This window comes from Herpailurus yagouaroundi, unplaced genomic scaffold (assembly GCF_014898765.1).
Source record: "Herpailurus yagouaroundi ecotype Mexico unplaced genomic scaffold, PumYag 196, whole genome shotgun sequence".
Lineage (NCBI taxonomy): Eukaryota > Metazoa > Chordata > Mammalia > Carnivora > Felidae > Herpailurus > Herpailurus yagouaroundi.
The window spans coordinates 3,091,714-3,110,952 of record NW_024412427.1 but is presented as its reverse complement, the minus strand read 5'-3'; the positions used below and the strand labels follow the sequence as shown (position 1 = coordinate 3,110,952).

General features: G+C 44.7%; 1 protein-coding gene across 7 annotated transcripts in view; it reads left to right on the top strand.

Moving 5' to 3' along the window:
- The window catches only part of TOX2 (TOX high mobility group box family member 2), a 135,298-nt gene that overhangs the window by 74,192 nt on the left and 41,867 nt on the right, over positions 1-19,239 (top strand). For all 7 annotated transcript variants that reach the window (XM_040447002.1, XM_040447005.1, XM_040447003.1 and 4 more), the window contains one exon: positions 12,916-13,161. In XM_040447002.1, the coding sequence (XP_040302936.1) occupies positions 12,916-13,161 (246 nt within the window). The remainder of the gene's footprint in view (positions 1-12,915; positions 13,162-19,239) is intronic.

The window sequence follows — 19,239 nt, the reverse complement described above, 5'->3', positions numbered from 1 at the left end:
CAGTGCCAGCTATCCTCCCATCTCCCCAAAACCTCCTGAGCCTCTCAACTCTGGGGACACAAGCTGGGTCCTCCTGAGAGCTCTTTCTTGCCAAGCTTCACCAGGGAGTGAGGTACCACCTCCTGTCTTGTGCTGTATCCTGAGTCCCAGCGAGCTGTGCCACTGGGGACCTTTCTTGCTCGGCTCGAAGGTGGGGCTCCCCTACTGCTATAGATTCCCCCCCCAGTGAATCTTCCTCCTTTGTCTTATACAACATGGGGGTGGATGATGGAAGTGGAGTCCAAATTTCAGTCTGAGAACCTTCTGGAAGCATTACCTGGATAAAGTAGGAAACCATCACATTGTGAAAGGCATACTTCCCCAGAAAGATATCAGCAATCTGTAAATACTTAATGACATAGCTCTGAAACAGATGAAGCAGAAATGAAACAGAAATACAAGAAGAAATTGATCAAATCACAATCACAGCAGACATTTTTACCTCATAAACCAAGGATCAAGCAGAAATTTAGACAATTTAACAGAATTAAGCTGGAGATAATAAACATTTATGAAAATTAGCTTTATACTACATTACAAAGGAATTATCATTGACTTTCAAAGGATCGGTATATTTTTCATTCCCTTTTGGGTATTCTCTCTTTTCTTTTTTTGTCAGTGGTTTTCCCTTTTGTTAGCCTTTTAAAAACACCCATCTGTTCCTTAAATTTATCAAAATTTTTGTTTTATTCCTCTTTCTTCTGACTTTTGGTTTATTTTGTTTCCATGTCTAGCTTCTTGAGTTGAGTATTGAGTTTTTTGTTTGTTTGTTTGTTTGTTTGTTTTTCTTGCCTTCTGATAAGTTTACTTAGGTAAAATGTTATACATTTTTCATTGTTCACTTCTCACAGGTTTTGTCAGATAGTGTTCTCATTGTCTGTAATTTCGGTTTTGGTTTCCTCTTTAACCCAAAAGTTATTTAGAAGATTGCTCTTGGGGCACCTGGGTGGCTTAGTTTGCTGAGCGTCCAACTTCAGCTACAGTCATGATCTCACGGTTTGTGAGTTTGGGTCCCGCATAGGGCTCTATACTGACAGCTCAGAGCCTGGAGCCAGCTTCGGATTTTGTGTCTCCCTCTCTCTCTGCCCCCCCCCCACTTGTGCTCACTCTCTCTCTCAAAAATAAAAAAAGATTGCTCCTAAAGGGTCCAAGGATTTAAGAGCATCTGCCTCCCTCCAATTTTTTCTATTCCTTCTTTCTCTACCTTATTTGTTTTTTGTTAAAAACTAGGTTAGTACATTTAGATAGTAGAGTGTGGTCTATATCATTTCTACCTTTTGAAAAATTTGAGCTTATCTATGTAGCTAATACATTGTCATGTTTTTTAAGTGTTCTAGGGACATTTGAAAAGAATATGTGTTCTTTAAATAGTGGAAGAAATCAAGAGGGTGAGTCGTCTTATTCAGCTCTTGTATCCTTACTGATTTATATCTGATTGATTTATCAATTTTTGAAGAGGAGTGTTAATGTCTTGTTGTGTTTATGATTTTGTTGAATCATCTTTGTACCTCTAACAGTCCTTTACATTTTATATTCCTGTGGTTTATCAGTCTACATAAAAGTTTATGTCTGTCATTTCTTCTTAGTAGAATGTATCATTTATCAGCTTAAGTATTTCTCTTAGTTCCCTCAGTGCTTTTGCCCTGAATTGTACTTGATTTGTTACTAATTTTGCCACGTCTGCTTTTTACTTACCCGACATATCTGTTTATTTTTAACCTTCTGTGTCATTTTACTTTGGGCATGTCTATTATAAATGACATATGCCGGATTCATTTATTTTAACCAAAATATTAATTTTGATCTTTTAACAAACAGATTAAAATCATTCATATTTATTGTGATTAGTAATATTTAACCTTAGTGCTGTCATTTTATGAAGGTTCTTTATTATCATGTTTCATAGTTCATTCCTATTTTCTTTTTTTCTTTTCAGATTTTTGTTAGGTTGATCAGATTCCATTTTCTTTTCCTTTATTTTGATTCCTCCAACGGTGTGGAGTTTCTGCTTTCCCTTAAAATTATAAACAAAAATAGCTAATCAGTGAATTCAGCAAAGTTTCAGGGTGCAAGACTAGCACACAAAAATCAGTTATGTTTCTATATACAATGAAATGAGCAGTCCTAAAAGGAAACCAAGAAAACAACTCCATATATAATAGTGTTAAAAAGAAGAAAATATGTAGGAATAAATTTATCCAAGCAGGTGAAAGACTTAGAACACTGAAAACTACAAAACATTCATGAGAGAAATTAAAGAAGACCTAAAAAATGGGAAAGACATCCCATATTCATGGATGGGAAATCATAATTTTGGTAAGATTGCAATACCATGCAAGCAAGCTACGGATTGAGTATAATCTCTATCAAATTTCTACCAAGCTTTTGGGGCAGAAATGTAATTGATGATCCTCAAATTCATATGAAACTCCAAAGGACCCTGAGTAGCCACAAAAATCTTGCAAAAGAAGAGAAAAGTTGAATAACACACATTTCCTAATTTCTACAAAGCCACAATAGTCAGAACAGTGTGGTACTGTTCCAAGGATAGACATACAGATCAATGGAATAGAATCAAAATAGTCCAGGAATAAACCTCTACCTACATATATGGCCAATTAATTTTTTGACAAAGATCCCAACACCCTTCGGTGGGGACAGAATAGTCTTTACCAAATAGTTCTGAGACAACTGAATGGCCATGTGCAGAATAATGCAGTTGGACTTTACCTCCTGCCATATGCAAAAGTTAAGTCAAAATGGACTCATTACCTTAGTCTCAGAGCTAAAGCCATAAACATCTTGGAAGAAAACATAGGGATAACCCTTCATAACATTGGATTTAGCTGTGGATTTTTAGGTATGACATCAAAAGTATGAGCAACAAAAGATGAATTGATGAAAAATTAGATGAATTGGACTTCATGACAATTACACACTTTGTGCATCCACAGACATTATGAGAAGGGTGAACAGACAGCCTACAGATTGGGAGAAAAACCTGTGCAAATCCTATATCTTATAAGAGTGTGTATCTAGAATACATAAAGAACTCTTATAATACAACAACACAAAGACAACTAAATTTTAAAATGTGCAAAAGATTTGAACAGACATTTCTTCAAAGAAGATATGCAAGTGGCCAGGAAACACATGAAAAGATGCTCAGCATCATTGGTCTTTAGGGAAATACATATCAAAACTATGAGAAGATACCATTTTATACCCCCTAGGATAGCTGTAAAAAAAAAATAGTGGAACATAAGTTGTTGGTGGTGAGGATGTGGAGAGATTGAAACTCTCAGATGTTGCTGGGTGAAAAATGGTTTGATGGTTTCTCATAGTTAGATGTAGAATTACCATAAACCCAGCAATTCCACTCCTTGCTATATACACAAAAGAACTGAAAAGAGGGACTCTAACAAATATATATACACAAAGAAGCACTAGTCACAATAGCCAAAAGATGGAAATAGCCCACATGTCCATCAGTGGATGAATGGAGAAACAAATTGTGGTATTTACGTACAATGGAATATTATTGAGCCAGAAGATGGAATGAAGTGATAACACACTACAATATGGATGAACCTCGAAAACATTGTGCTAAGTGAAAGGAACCAGATACAAAAGGTCACATATATGGTTCCATTTATATAAAACTATCCAGAATAGGTAAATCCACTGAAAGAGAAAGCAGATTGGTGGTTACCAGGGGTTGGAGGGGCCAGGAAGAATAGAAACTGCTTAATGGCTATGAGGTTTCCCTTTGGGGTGATGAAAATGTTCTGGAACTAGGTAGAAGGGATGGTTGCAGAACACTGGGAACATACTAAAAGCCATTGAAGTCTTAATTTTTAAATGGTTAACTTTATGTGACAGGAATTTCACCTCAATAAAGTTTAAAAATTGTAACAAATATATTTAAACAACTTTTCCTTACACTGTAAATAATTAATCAGTATCTGTAATTTGCTTCTTTAAGGAAAGAAGACACAGCTTCTAGCTGAAATCCTCCAGATTTTTAGTTGGTGATCATTATTAACTTCTTAATCCTATGCTATCTCTTCTATTTTAGCAATCCTCAGAAAATAGTCACATTAAATCCTGCAGTCACCTTAACAATAGCTATTTTGAATGAATATAAACTGTAGTGGTTTCTGAGCTCACTCCTTCTAAAATTCCTTTTTTGGGTTTACTTTTCATTCTCTAGGTTTGAGCTTTGACAGTATTTGCTTCAGAAAGGAACAATTTGAAAGAATACACACACACACACACACACACACACATATGCGCACAGTATGTATATTTTACTCCCTATGGATGAATTTTTGATTTGTTTGTCATTTTGTTGTAGTAAGTGAAAGAGTATATTCTGATGATTTCATAGAACATAAGCTTATCACCACAACAGGCTTCTGGCCCATTGGCTATTCTTGGATTCGTTCTGCTCTAGCCCCTCCTCAAGGCCCAGAGACCTCCCCTTTGCCCCTGTTTACCCCGCCCCATCTCAAGGAGTCATTGCCTTTGATGTTTACTGAAGATTCTTCCTCCTAGAAACTACAGGGGACTGCTTACCCTTTCCTGACCCAAAGGGAAAGCCACATACTGGAATCAGCCTAGCATTCTTCCCTTCCTGGAATTCCCTTCCTGGTGCATGAAGAGCCTGTGGCAGTCTGTCCTTCTGCATGCCCCTTCTACCCAAGAAATATTGCTCTGCTCTGAATTCCCATTCCTTAGTTATTTGGAAAGAGAACCACCAATGGGGAAATTGGGGAACAAGGTGATTCTCGCAGCCTCATAACCCACCTCTGTGTGGTTGGCGAGCTCTAACTTCTTGCGTGTTTGTAAACTTCACAACCTGGCCCTGCCATTTGCCTCAATGCTTCTTCTCCTCAACCAGTCCCCACAAAGGACAATCAGTTATGGTTTTTCATGCACCACTTCTGGGGAAGGAGGAATGCTGGCCTGGTTCAAACCACCTGTCCTTCCCCTGGGTCACAGCCAAGATAAGCCTTCCCCCACATGGAGAATCTTCATGGTCTGCCAGTCCATTCATTTTCTTACTATTCTTGCTTCTTGGCATTTGGTGAGAAGTTCATTTGTTCACTCATTCATTTACTTTTTGAGCACTCATTACTGTTGAAGAAACTGGGGATACAGCAATGACCAAAACAGATGAAAATCTCCTCCATCATGGAGCTGGCATTCTAATGGGGTGAGACAGGTAATCAATAAAATGTGTAAGGTGTTAGAAATTGATAAACACACAAAAGTGATCAAAACAAACAGAAAATGGATCATGGCCATGGTTTGCGATTTTAAATTGAACAGTGAGGGTCGAACTCATTGAGAAGGGGATATTTGAGTAAACATGAGTGGCAAAGGAAGGAGCCGTGTGAGTATTTGTGAGAAGAGTGAGAAGAGTGTTCCAGAGAGCAGTGCAAAGGCTCTGAGGCAGAATCATGCGTCGTGTGGCCAGAGTGGCATGAACCAGGAGAATGGTGGGGGATGTCAGGGAGGTGAGGGAGACAGAGGTGTGCGTGAGGGCGTTAGACCATATGGCATGTGGTAGGAGGCCATTGTAAGGACCCTGTTCTTCCTCTGAGTGACAAGGGGACCACTGGAGGGTGGTGAGCAGAGGAGTGCTGCGATCTGAAATTTTAACAGGATAATTCTGGCCCCCGAGGGAGAAAAGACCATAGCAAGGGTGGAGGCAGGGAAGCCCATCTCTTTCTTAGGAGGAGTGAGAAATGAATCTTGAAGAAGCCTCTGATCCAGTGTGGGACAGTGCTGAATTCAGAGTCACAAGACCTGGGTTTGAATCCCATCCAGGACGTACCAGAGACACGACACCCCCACTTTCTGAGCTTCCCCTTCTTCACCTGGAGAGAATAGTCATGTGAGTTCTTTGCAGAATGGATGCGGGTTAAATGGAGAACGCGTGTGGAAAAGCTGGGCTCAATGGCTGGCACACACTAGGTGCTTAGTAAGAAGCAGTAGCCAAGCGGGTTGGTATTCAGGTGTCACGCATTTAGGATTTGATTGCATCCGAGGGAGACATGTAGTGTTTGCATGTTTAGTTATTTTTAAGTGTGCTAATCGCCTTTTTAAATGAATTGTCATAATTGTGTTATTCCAATATTTTGATACAACATATGCTTATTTTTGCAAAAGGCTTCTGGCTGGTTGGGTTGGTTCCAGTGTATTGAGATTTTGGGTTTTAAAAAAAGGAATGGACTCGTGCAGTCATTCAAATCTCATTGGGCACATGCTCCGTACTAGCACCTGTTCTGGGAGCTGTGGGGGCAGGGAGCAGGCAGGAAGGCGGTGGTGGAGAGAGACATGAGCCATGGATAACTGAAGGGTTTCCAGTCTGCCGGGAGGGACCTAGGTGAGCTCTCAACCTGAAGCCTGGTACCCTCCCTATCTGATGTGCTGACTCACCACATTCTAACTGAGCACCTACCGTGTACCATGTGCTATGCTAGGTGCTGGTGATGAGACAGTCTCGCCCCTGTCTTCAGGGGGTCGGGGTGGGGTTGGGGGGGGGGTCACAAGTAAAAGGGAAGTAAAGAATAAAAGATAATTGGAGATGTGTGTGATACTGTGGGGAGCACAAGCAAGGGGCCGAAGAGGGGGAATGTGAACAGGGGAGTCTTGTTGCAGGATGGGTAGGGGAGCAGGGGGAGGCTTCCTGGGACCCTGCTTTCTGGGATGATATGAGGCCCATGGCTGAGTCCCACCTAAAACCAGTCATCCCTCAGCCCATCAGGCCAAAGACAGACGTCACCCCATGGTGTGCAAGCCTGGGGCATGCGGAGGAGGTGTGCAGACCATTCCCAGTGAGGGTACCAAGTACATGAGCTGTGTGTTCTTGGAGTAGTTCCTTAACATCTCTGCAACTCTGAGCAAGGGCAACAATGGCAACAGTTACAGCTGGCACTGAGAGGGCTGAGTCAGGACTTTTACACAGTTACTTTTTACACAGCCAGGCAGTGTCAGTGCTTTTTACACAGTTACTTTTTACACAGCCCTGTAGCACCTGCTGTTATTACCTTCCTTTCAAAGATGAGGAAACTGAGGCAGAGAGAGGTTAAGTAGTGTGCTTCAAGTCACATACCTAGAGTGTGGCAGAGCCAGGATTCAAACTCAGGCCCTCCTGAGCTTCACCACACACTGTATTCCTGTGCAGTGGGGACAAATATCACCTGTGTCCAGGGCAGTCACAAAGGTTGAGTGAGGTGTATGCTCATGGCGTCTGCCCTGGGGCCTGGCTCATACCTGCGCTCAACTAATTATTCTTGAGCTCTTACTTTGTGTCAGGTTCTGGGAAACAGGACCAACAAGGGCTGTCCTAGCAGAACTCACATTGAACTTGAACCAAATAATTATGTAAGCAGTTAGTTAACTGCAGGTTTGATGAGTGCTTCCAAAGAGAATGCAGAGCCACCTGGAGGCATGTAAGGGGCTGTGAGCCACTCTAGAGAGTATCAGGGAAACCATTTAAACCAACCTGTTGTGGAGAGGTGACTAGAAATTAGATGAAGGGACAGCGTGTGGTGGCCACAGCATTCCAGCAGAGGGAACAGCCTACGTGAGGCCCTGGAGGCAGGCAAGGTCACTGTGGCTACAGGGGTGGTGGGGGGCAGCCACGTGAGGATGACAGAGCCATGTTTGGGACTGGGGGGGCTTTATCCTCAGGACAGTGGGGAGCCATCAAAAGCATTGTAAGCATGGGAGTGGCATGCTGGGGTGATCGTCTTTCTAGAGACCCCTCTGGCCACATGGAGGGGATGAACTGGCAGGGAAAGGAGTGGGCTGTGGGAGGCCAGGACAGAGGCTGCTGCATTTGTCCGGGTAAGAGACAGTGTGGCCTGGACCAGGGCAGTGGCGGTGGGAATGGAGAAAAACGGGTATGTTGAAAAGATAGTTTAGAGGAGTTTTACTAGATTTGAGGAATGACCAAGGGTAAGCCCCAAGTCTGTAGCTTTATTAACTGAATGGAGGACTGGATGAGGGAAACACAGGTGCAGGGTAGGGGAGGGCAACATGACTACAGCTTTGCACATGTTGACCCTGAGTGGCTTGTGAGACACTAGGTGAAAATATTGGGTGAGGGGAGGTGTTTAGATGCTCAGATCTGGAGCTCAGATGGGTGCCAAGATTGGAGCTGGAAACATGGCAGAGGAGGCAGGTCCCAGTGGGCTGTGGAGTGAGTGGGAGATGAGGAAGAGGGGGCTACAGATGAGGACAGCCCTTTTAGGAAGACAGGTATGGACCAGAAGGAGGTGGTAGCAGCTGGAGAGGGATGGGGGAGTGTGCAAGACCAGAGAGAGATGGGCATGTTTCAGTGCTGATGACAGTGGTCCAGCAGAGGGGGAGGCCAAAAAGCCAGGAGCGAGAAGGGTTAATGGGATGCCCAAGGTCCTTGGACAGATGGGGAAGGATCACCACCTATAGAAGCAAGGAGCTTGGCCTTAGGAAAGAGGGGTGGCTCTTCTGGCATCACAACAGGAAGCAAGTTGGTACCAAATGGGCAAGTTTGTGGTTCTGGCATCAGGATGCTGTTAGAGTTATTTTCTGTGTTCCCTGCGAAGTAGAAGGTCATCTGGTCATCTGCACTGGGCGAAGGGGCAGAGAAGGTGCTAGAGGATGAGGAAAGAAGACAGGCTAGGGAGAACCGCCATGGAAATGAACAAGCTGGGAGGGACTGGTTCCCAGAAGTATGGAAACACCACAGAGAGCTGGTGACCATGATTTCTGGTGAAATTTGATCAAAGCCTTGCTCAGTTCTCTTGGTGAGGGTGAGAAAGGGTGGGTAGTTGGGTTCATATCATGATGGGGGTCTTATAAGCAAGGTGCTAGGCATAGAAGAGCAAAGAGGGGCACAGAGAGCTTTCTCTCCTCCACCATTTCTGATTACTTGGTGGTACTCTGGCCCCTGTCCTTTCTGCCCCTCTATAGCCATCTCCCTTCACCAAGCCCTGTACCACTCATAGCCTTAACCATAACAGTATGCCAGTTGACCTGTGGGCGCCTTGTCTTGGAGGAGATGCGCTCAAAGGCAAAATTGGCATTGACACCCACCAAAGTGCATCAAAACGCAACCCGAAAAACGATTTTCATCCCCCCAGGGAACCATGCTAAGATGTTTGGAAGATTCTCTCTCTCCGTCTCTTTCTCTCTCTCTCTCTCCCCGACCCCCAGACACTCTCCAGTAGAGGTGTACTAGTTTTTAAGCATGGAATGATCAGAATGTATTTATCTGGGAGGTGGGCACTGGGTGCAGAGTGGACAGAGTCTCAGTGGGGGATGGTGCCGGGAGACTCCTTGAAGAGGATACAGATCAGACCCTGTTCCCTCCTAGTGTTGTAACCTGGGTGAAGCCTCTAGATCTTGATTATCTGATTTGTCAAATGGGGATAAATACAGGATTCTTTTAAGAATTGGAGGATTAATTGCATGTCAATTACATCTTAATAAAGCTGGAAAAACTGGGGAACCCGGGAGAACCTGGAAGACATCCATGTCAAGGTAGACTCACCTGGAGAATTAGGGAGATAACCCACACCAGGGTAGATATACCTGGGGAGTTTAGAGAGCTATCCAAGGTCATATTAGACACACATTTGTAATTAGGGAAACATAGGAGGTCATTATAGACATGCCTGGGGTATTATGAGCACATTCCAGGTTTTGTGTCACATGCCTAGGAGATTATGGAGCAAAGACAGAATTGGAGATGGCATGCATATAAAACACCCTGCGTGATGGGTGGTCAAGGGTCAGGAGGGTTATTCTAGGTAAGAGACAGAAAGAGGGCTGGGTTGGGGTCCTGTATAAGGAAATGTGCTTTTGATCTGCACCATTTAGAAGGAGGTGTTGCTTTGCCAAGTTCCTCAATAACAAGGCTGGATCAAAGCCTGTTTCTTGGTCCCCAAGCCCTCAATTTGGCCATGACTTGGCACTGCAACTAAGGATTATGTGCACCCAGAATCTTAGGATCTGTGTCACAGGAAAGGACACATTACCTTCCTTTGGAGACAGTATAAATTGGAGGAAGGGGAAGGTGACTGGAATTAGGCTTCTTTCTAACTGTGTGACTTTGGGCAAGTAAACGCCCCTCTCTGTGTCTTAGTTTCTCTATCTATAAAATGAGCATATAATACCAGAAACCTCCTTCATTGGATTGTTCTAAGAATTAACTCATTAAATGTTTGTAAAGTGCTTGCACCTGGCATATACTATATGCTCAATAAATGCTAGATACTTACATTTTTTGATTAAAAAAAAAAAAAAGCTTGAGGAATTTGTTTACAAAAGATCTGAGACTTACCAGGACATGGTTTCCACCTATGTGTTGAGCTTCATCAAGAGGGACTGAGTCTTCCTTGGGTCTCCTCCCCTGGCCATTCTGTTAACCTCAGGTACCAGCTGTGTGTCCCTTATTGAATTAGATTCAATTTCACAGATATTGATCGAGTAGCTAATATTTTTAGCCACGGAGCTTGAGATGGATGAGATGAGTCCATCCTCCCCTCTCTTTATGCAAATGGAGAAACTGAGTCCAGAGAGGGGCAATGATCATGCAATAAAGAGATTGGAGTGTACATATAGAGCAGTGAGGCAGGGGTCAGTCCCCAAACCTATGCAAGCCTTTCCTGCCCCATCTCCTGAGTCCTGGTCCAGATCTTGGAAGCAGTTTCATGTGATGGGAAGGAGCCAGATCTTGGGAGCAGAAGACTAGGTCCCGTTCCTGATGGTTGTGAATGTCCTTTGCCACCAGCACGATCACTTCTTCCCGGACTGCACGTTGTCCATCTGTGAAATAAGCCTGCAGCAGCCCTGCAGAGGGAGCCAGTGAGCAAGTGATGGCTTGGGCTCTGGGTCCAAGGATGGCTGTGAGTGTGGCAAGGCGCTTATCCTCTCGGAGCATGTTTCTGTAGATATGCAGGGCTCTTCCCTGGGCAGTTGTGGTGAGGTTCAAACATGGTGCCTGAGGAGAAAAGTTTTGACACCAAAGAGGTGTTTAGATACCATGTGCTCCTTGCTCTCGCCACACCTCTACTCAAATCCTACTCACCCTTAGCGCTCAGTGGCCTCATCCAACAAGTATTTACTGGGAGCCTACTTACCAGGAAGCCGGTATTGTGTTGGGCTTCAACTACCCTAGTTATTCTAACATACATATTTAACTTATCAAAGAAAACAAGGATGTTGGAAAGATGTCATTTCCCATATTCTACTCTGGTATTGTGGGGTTTCCCCCCCCCTTTACACATTATGTATTATGATTGTTCTAAGATTTACCATTATATTCGCCGGTACCTCTGGTGTCTTTCTTCAGTTCTGAAATATTCCCAACCATTATCTCTTCAGTTATTCCTCTTCCCTTCTGTCACTCTTCCAGAATGCTGATTGAACAGGTGTCCTTTGGACACCCTCCCTTTGTCCTCAGTGTCCCCTAACTGCTCTTTCCTAGAAGTTTTCTCATATCCATCTTCCCGTCTGCACACATCCTTTCTCTGAGCCCTGATCTCTTTCGGAATATAGAAAAGGGGAGTGATCCCCCAGGCTGACATCACCTCGGTACCCAAACCCAATAAGGGCAGAAGGCAAAGAGGGAAACTACAGGCCAGTCTCACTCATGAACTAGATGCAAAAATCCTGAACAAAATGTCAGCAATCAAGATCCAGCAATGCATAAAAACAGTAATACATCATGACCAAGTTTATTCCAGAAATGCAAGGTTGCTTGAACATTTTCTAATGTTAAACCAAGTGAAGTAATTTACCATATTAACTGTATTAAAGGAGAAAAGTGACTTGAGCCTTTCAGTAGATGCAGGGAGAGGGATTCCAATAAAAACAACAACAGCAGCAGCAACAACAAAAACCCATGCACAGTTGAAAGAAAAAGAAACACCTTGACAAAATAGGAACGCCCTCACTCTGTTACAGAATTCCTGTAAGAGCCTATGGCAAACATTGACCTCAGTGGTAAAACACTGAGCTATTTAAGATAAGGAAGAAAGCAAGGGTCCCCACTTTCACCATTTCTATTCAGCATCGTCCTGGAGCTTCCTTATCAGTGCAGTAAGGTGGAGAAAACAACAAACAAGGATTAGAGAGGAAGGTGTCCAGTATGGCTCCTAGCTTGTGCTCCTGGGGGATGTTTGTGCCATTTACCAAGATGAGAAAGACCAAGAGAGGACCCAATTGGACTGGGTGTTCAGGGCACACAAGGGAAAGGCATCCAACTGCTGTGGAAGACTACCAGGCAGGAAATCAGGATACTTCAGCTCCATCCCAACTCTTCAACTAACCTTGGATGGGCCACTTTCCTCTTGGTGTTTGTTTGTTGGTCTTTTTAACATTTTAAGTAATCTCTTCACACCCAACCTGGAGCTTGAACTTAACCCTGAGATCAAGAGGCGCATGCTCTTCCAACGGAGCCAGTACCTCTGGTGTCTTTCCTCTGGGGTCTTTCCCCTGCCACTTTCCTCTTGGACCTGAATTCTCCCATCTGTAAAATGGGTGGGTATAGGAAGATGGGCTCAAAGTGGGCTGCAGTGGCCAGATCTGAATGGAAAATGAAGAAGAGAGGGGAAGGAACAAGAGCTGGTCCCATTCTCCAGGAGGGCAGGTTTTTGTATACAGACCCTCTAGTGAGAGGGAGCACCCATTTAGAGATGGGGCAGGAATCTGACCAAGTCATAGGGCCATCTTGACTGTCTGCCTTGCAGAGGGACCATCCCTTCTTTGCTTTGCCAAGAAGTTGTTACCATTGTTGCTGCTCTTATTGGTGCTATTAAACATGTTCTGCAGTTGTAAGACACTGACTCCTAACAATATGCCCCTTTGATGTTTTAGACCTACAACAGCCAGAGCGAGAGCAACGAAGACTATGAGATCCCCCCGATAACACCTCCCAACCTCCCTGAGCCATCCCTCCTGCACCTGGGGGACCACGAAGCTGGCTACCACTCGCTGTGCCACGGCCTCACGCCCAACGGACTCCTCCCTGCCTACTCCTACCAGGCCATGGACCTCCCAGCCATCATGGTGTCCAACATGCTGGCCCAGGACAGCCACCTGCTGTCAGGCCAGCTGCCCACGGTGAGTCCTTTTCCCCCACCATTGTTCCTGCTGGTTACAGTAGGGAAATGGGTTAAGAAAGAAAAATGCCAATGTTTTGTGTGCTTGTGTGCAGGGTGTGGGCTTGGATGTTTGCATGGGGGTCTGAAGAATATGAGGGCTGGGCATGGAGAATAATCTGTGTCTTCACACAGGTAGCTTCTGGAACTCTCTTTATAATATCTTGGTATTATTTGTTTTGTCATTATTTCTAATGGTATAATCTCATCTTTATTTTTATTTTATAATGGCCTTATTGGGATAGAATTCACACACCATACAACTCACCCCGTTAGAGTATACAACTCAGTAGGTGATACACAGGGTTGTATGAACATCAACACAGTCCATTTTGGATCATTTTCATCACCCTGAAAAGAAACCCTGTACCCCTTAGTCATCATTCTCAACACCCCCAGCCCTACAACCCCCAGCCCCAGGTAACCACTGATCTACTTTCTATTTCTAGATATCTGCCTATTCTGGACATTTTATATAAATAGAATCATAATAGTTTTAAAATAATTGTATTTTGGGGGCGCCTGGGTGGCTCGGTTGAGCGTCTGACTTCGGCTCAGGTCATGATCTCACAGTTTGTGGGTTCGAGCCCCGCGTCCGCCTCTGTGCTGTCAGTTGAGAGCCTGGAGCCTGCTTCCGAATCTGTGTCTCCCTCTCTCTCTGCCCCTTTCCCACTCACGCTCTGTCTCTCTCTGTCTCTCAAAAAAAGAATAAATGTTAGCAAAAATTAAAAAAAAATTGTATTTTGTATCTTGTTTAAACTACCAGGGAGAAGGGTGGTTCCCGAGTTAAAGTTTTCAGGATAAGTAGAAATGCGGCAGGCAGACTAGGGCAGGAAAGTACTTTCCAGGTTGGGAGAACAGCATGTACAAAAGTAACAGGCAGGAGGGTTCGCGTCTTGCTTGGAGACAGCACGTGGTTCATTTTCTTTATAGGGCTGGAGACAAAGGACTTGGAGCAAGAGAAAAAGAGGAGGTGAAAGAGCTAGCAGGGCCTGGACCACAAGGGTCCTGAATCCCATGATAAGAAAATGTATGATTTCTTAGCATAATGGTGGATTTGAACAATCAAGATCTATAGAAAACTAGCACAGCATTGCTTGTATAATAGAAAAAGACCCTTAAGGGAATTGTAGTACTTCTCCTGAGTAACTATGATTCCTGTTTAGTTTCTGCTTTTTTCCTTCACAGTTAGTATTATATACTAGTCACAACTCTTAAGTTCATTTCTAAGTGACAGGGACCAATCTCAAACTAGCTTACGCAAAAAAGTCTGAAATATCCAGGGGCGGACATGGGGTTTCAGGCATGGCTGGATCCAGAAACCCCAGTAGTGTCATCAGGTCCCTATCTTATGCCCATTTACACACAGCAGGCATGGTGGCTGCTGGTAACCAACATCTTCCCTGACATCTCTGGCAAGTGGCAGTCTGGGTCTTCTGGAGGGAGGTGGGAGGGACCACGACGGAGCATGGCTGGACCAAGCATTGTGTCCAGGAGGAACAATCTTCGATATTGTCAGCTTGGGTCACAAACTCAGCAGTGGCAGAGGAGAAGGGACTTCATAGTTGATTTCCTATCAGAATCACTTGGTATTGGGTGGATCACTTTCGTCTCTGCAGGGGATACTCAGAGGCCACAGCCACGTGTTTGGCCCAATTCTAGCTGATGCCCGGGACCTTTGGGCATGCAGTGTGTATTCTAACAATCTTGACTGTGTTTTATTTATTCCTTACTCTTATTATCACCAAATCTTCTTGCTTAAAACAAAACAAAAAAAAAAAGCTGGTATCCTCTATGTATTGTTGTAAACTACATCACATTTTTTTCTTCTTTGAATCCAGGTGAGAAGTAAAAGGAGGGAGAGGCAGAGGGGAGAGGGAGGCAGCCAACTCAAGCTCCACATCTTGTAACGTTCAGGGTCTGACTCAAGTGCTCAGTGGAAATGGATCCTCCATTTTTTGAGGAATGCTTTTCTTTGGGGCCCATCAATAATGCAGGTCCTTGGTTTCCTCTTCTCTAAGAGACCTCAGGATGCCAGAGCCATATGCTTTTAATTCCACTTTTTTAGAATGCTGTGCCTTAGCTGCCTGCGCGGCTAATTGCTCACAAGGCATCACTACTCCAGACCATCTCTTTTGGGGAATTATGGTAACACAAGCAAGGGCAGGGCCCGCAGACGCCTCTGGCATGTGCCCTGGGAAGGGCTGTGAATGCAGGGGTGAGTATGGCTGTAGTCCTGGGCCGCAGTGCTGCGGGCCTCTGGTGTGGTGGACAGGGGAGACAGTGGGTTAGTGGCTAGCGTGTGGGCTCCAGAGTCTCACAGACCTGCCTTAGATCCTGGCTCCACCTCCCGAGCTTCATTCCCTTATCTTGGAATCATAACAGTACCCACCTCAAGACTGTAGTGAAGTGTATCTGAGATAATGTGTGCAGTCTTAGCAAATGCCTGGCAGAGAACAAGCGATCAGGGAATATTTATTAGTAGTAGTAGTAGTAATAACAATGAATTCCCACCGGAACCAAATGGCAATGTTTTCCGTGAACCTCCCTTACCTAAAGGAACAGATTGCAGATACTCTCAGGTACTTTTGTAGGGCCACCTGATTACAGCAGCTCTGATAATTACAAAGAATGCTGTCTGTTAATCAAAAATGATCTTCTGATCCTTCCTCCTAGGATATGTTTTGGTTGGGCTCATTCCAAATAGACACTTTGAGTCATTTTCCATATTTCTTTAAAACTAGCTCATGTTAAAGATGCTTCACAAATTCAGATAGCTTGAATTCTTTCATTAGTTTTCAAGGGTTTGCTGAGTTTTATATTCCCTTGTTATGTAATGAAAGATAAGCTAAACTTTCTTATCCAGGGGAGGGCTACCGGAGCAAATGGGAAACTGGGTAAGCACAGGTCCATCTGTCGGGACTGTCTGGTGAAGAGAGACAAGGCGCCCTTAGAGACAAGTTTTTAAAATTTGTCTGAGCTGTAGGATGCAGGTGTGTGTCTGTGTGCATATGGATGTGCACACTGAGGGTGGGGCTGGAATTTGCTTCGCCACCTGCTAGGTGTCAAGCATGGTGCAGAGGGCTTTACAAACTGCTCACACACTGCTCCCAAGAACCGAGTGCTGCATTACAATAAGGAAACGGAGGCTTGGAGCAGGCAGGTGATTGTATTGGTTTCCTGTGGCTGCTCTAACAAATTGTCACAAACATGATGGCTTAAAACAACCAGAAAGTGATTCTCTCACAGCTTTGGAGGCTACAGGTTGAAATCAGTGTCACTGGGCCAACCTCAAGGTGTCTGGAGGGGTGAGTTTCCTCCGGAAGCTCTGGGGAGATTCCATCCCGTGCTGCTTCTTGCTTCTGAAGGTTGCTGGCCATCCTTGGCTTGTGGCCACAACACTCGAACCTCTGGCCTGTCTTCACATGGCCTTCTCTTATGTCAGTATAGTCTCCTCTGCCTTTCTCGTAAGGACACTTGTGATAGCATTTAGGAATAATCTAGGATAATCCCTCCATCTCAAGAGCTTTACCTAATCACACCTGCAGATTTTTTCCCAAATACACCTTCTAGGGATTAGGACCTGACATTTTTAGGGAGCTGTTTTCAGCCTGTGGTATGGTGATCGACCATGCAGCAGCCTTTATTGAGAGCCTACTAAGCACCAGGCATTGTCTGAGCCCTGGGTCTACAAGACGCCCTTTATGCACACACACATATAATGTATGTAAATATATGTAAAATATATGTATGTTACATATGTATATGTATATTACATATTACATATGTGTACATATGTATATATGTAATAATATATGTAAATATGTTTATATATGTAAATATATACATAAACATAGGTATAAACATATATGTAAATGTATGTTTATTATTTATTTTGAGAGAGAGAGCATGAGTAGGGGAGGAGCAGAGAGAGAGAGAGAGAGAGAGAGAGAGAGAGAGAGAGAATCTCAAACAGGCTCCATGCTGGCAGCACAGAGCCCAACACAGGGCTTGAGCCCATGAACCGTGAGATCGTGACAGCAGAAACCAAGAGTCAGATGCTCAAGCGACAGAGCCACCCAGCCGCCCCTACAAGATGCCCTTGAGGAACTCCTGGAGCAGGTAGAGAGACAGGTGAAGACTCCGTTTCTGCTATGTGTGCCCAGAAGAGGCACCTTTAGGAAGTGATGAGCTGACACACTGTATGAATGAATGAATGAATGAATGAATGAATGAATGTCACACAGTTGTTGAGAAACAAACCCAGAATTCCAGCCCAGTTGTGTCTGCTCCCATGCACCTCTCAGTTTCACCAGGTGCCTGAGATGGAGCAGCTGGGCTGCAGGGCCGCAGGCGGCACAGGTGTTCCGATGGGCAGGAGGTCACAGATGCTATTTGGACAGGTTGAGATGCATCAAGGATGTTGTTCCTGGAGATGTGGTTGAGGCCAGAGCGTTTGACAGCCATCTCGTTTATGCCCAGCCCTTTTGGCTCTGGTCCAGAGGCCGCCGATTCCTTCTGGTCCCCCACCCTGGCCTGGTGGCCTCCTGATGTGCGTGGCCGCCCGGCTTTTCCGCTTTTAAGGTCTGGCTACTGGCAGGAATCCTGTGCAGTATTGGAATTGGGCCCCTTTTACAAAATTAAATATGCTTAAAGCTTCTCACTCGACTTCAGCGTCTTAACTGATTAAACATTCATTTCCAAGACAAAAAGAGTCAATTTAGTATGAAAGATACATTTTGCCGGTTTAATTTAAAGCACTGCACCTCCATCTGACCCCTATTTTCATAACTCAATAATTTTATCCTGTGTTGATTGTCTCATTTTGAGAGAGATATTGTATGTATAAATCAGTTTCTAAAATACCCAAAGAAACTGGAAGAGTGGAATTTATTAAGCGGCCTCTGTTAAGTCTGAAATAATTTATTTTGGAGTCGTCCTTGGGAAATGTTCAAGCTTACAGTCCTGGCACACCCAGGAGGGGAATTCTCCTGGGAAGGGCCAATGCTAGATGCTGCCAGACAAGTCCCGGGGAACCTGCACCTTCTGTGAGACCAGAGAGAGTTGTGGGAGAGTCTTGAGTGGGTGGAGATGGGTCTGATGGAAAATGAGTTCTGGCAAAGTTGTCCCCGCCCCAGCCATGGGTTCTGGTGGTTTGGGAAATGTGGGGTTTCCCTAAGCCGAGCCCTGGGGGTCACTGGAGTTGAGTGGTCCAGTCTTGGTCCTCAGCACAGGCGTGGCATACAAGTGTCATTCAAGCGTTCTCTTCCAGAGTTGACTGTTGTTTACTGTTTCTGGGGCCTTTGACAATTACTGTCTCTCCCAACCTCAGTTTTCCCATCTATTGAATGGGGATTGAGATTCCAGCTCTGGTGAACTCACCAACAGGAAAATGGGAATAATTGCTCTGTCCGCTAGGACACATTGAACAAGTATATGGGTTTGAGGTTGTATAGACCCTCCGCTACCACCACCACACATGTCACTGGCCCAGGAGCCTCAGATCTTACCAACTTGGATTAAAATCCTGGGTGCTAGACTGGTAGTTTTAGATACTTTGTGTTCTATGTCCCTGTCCCAAAGCATCTTGGTAGGACTGGCCCTTCTCCCACACAGAGTGGGCTAGGGGCCATGGTTCAGGGACCCCATGCCAAGTGAAAGGTCTTTCCAGACTAGTATCCTGGGGTAGGCTGCTGGGGAGGGAGCTGGGCATTCTTAGTTTCCACTTCTCCCCCTTGTTTAGAGGTGGTTCCCATGAGAGAGCCTGCAGCCCTGGGTTAGGGCCTGGGGACTGGGGCAAAGTCTGTATTGACTCTGGGAGGTCCTTGATGTACATCCTAACACCTATAGCCTTCTCTTCCTGTTCTCTGCTCTTCCCCTCCAATCTCCTCTCTCTCTCTCCTCCCTTCCCTGCCTTATTCCTCCTCCCCCAGGAGACTTGGTCTACCTCTATTTGATTCTCACAAGCTGAGAGGCAGGGGATTCCCCTCCTCAGTCTGAGAAAAAAAGGACCAAAGACACCGCCCCCCCCACCCTTGTC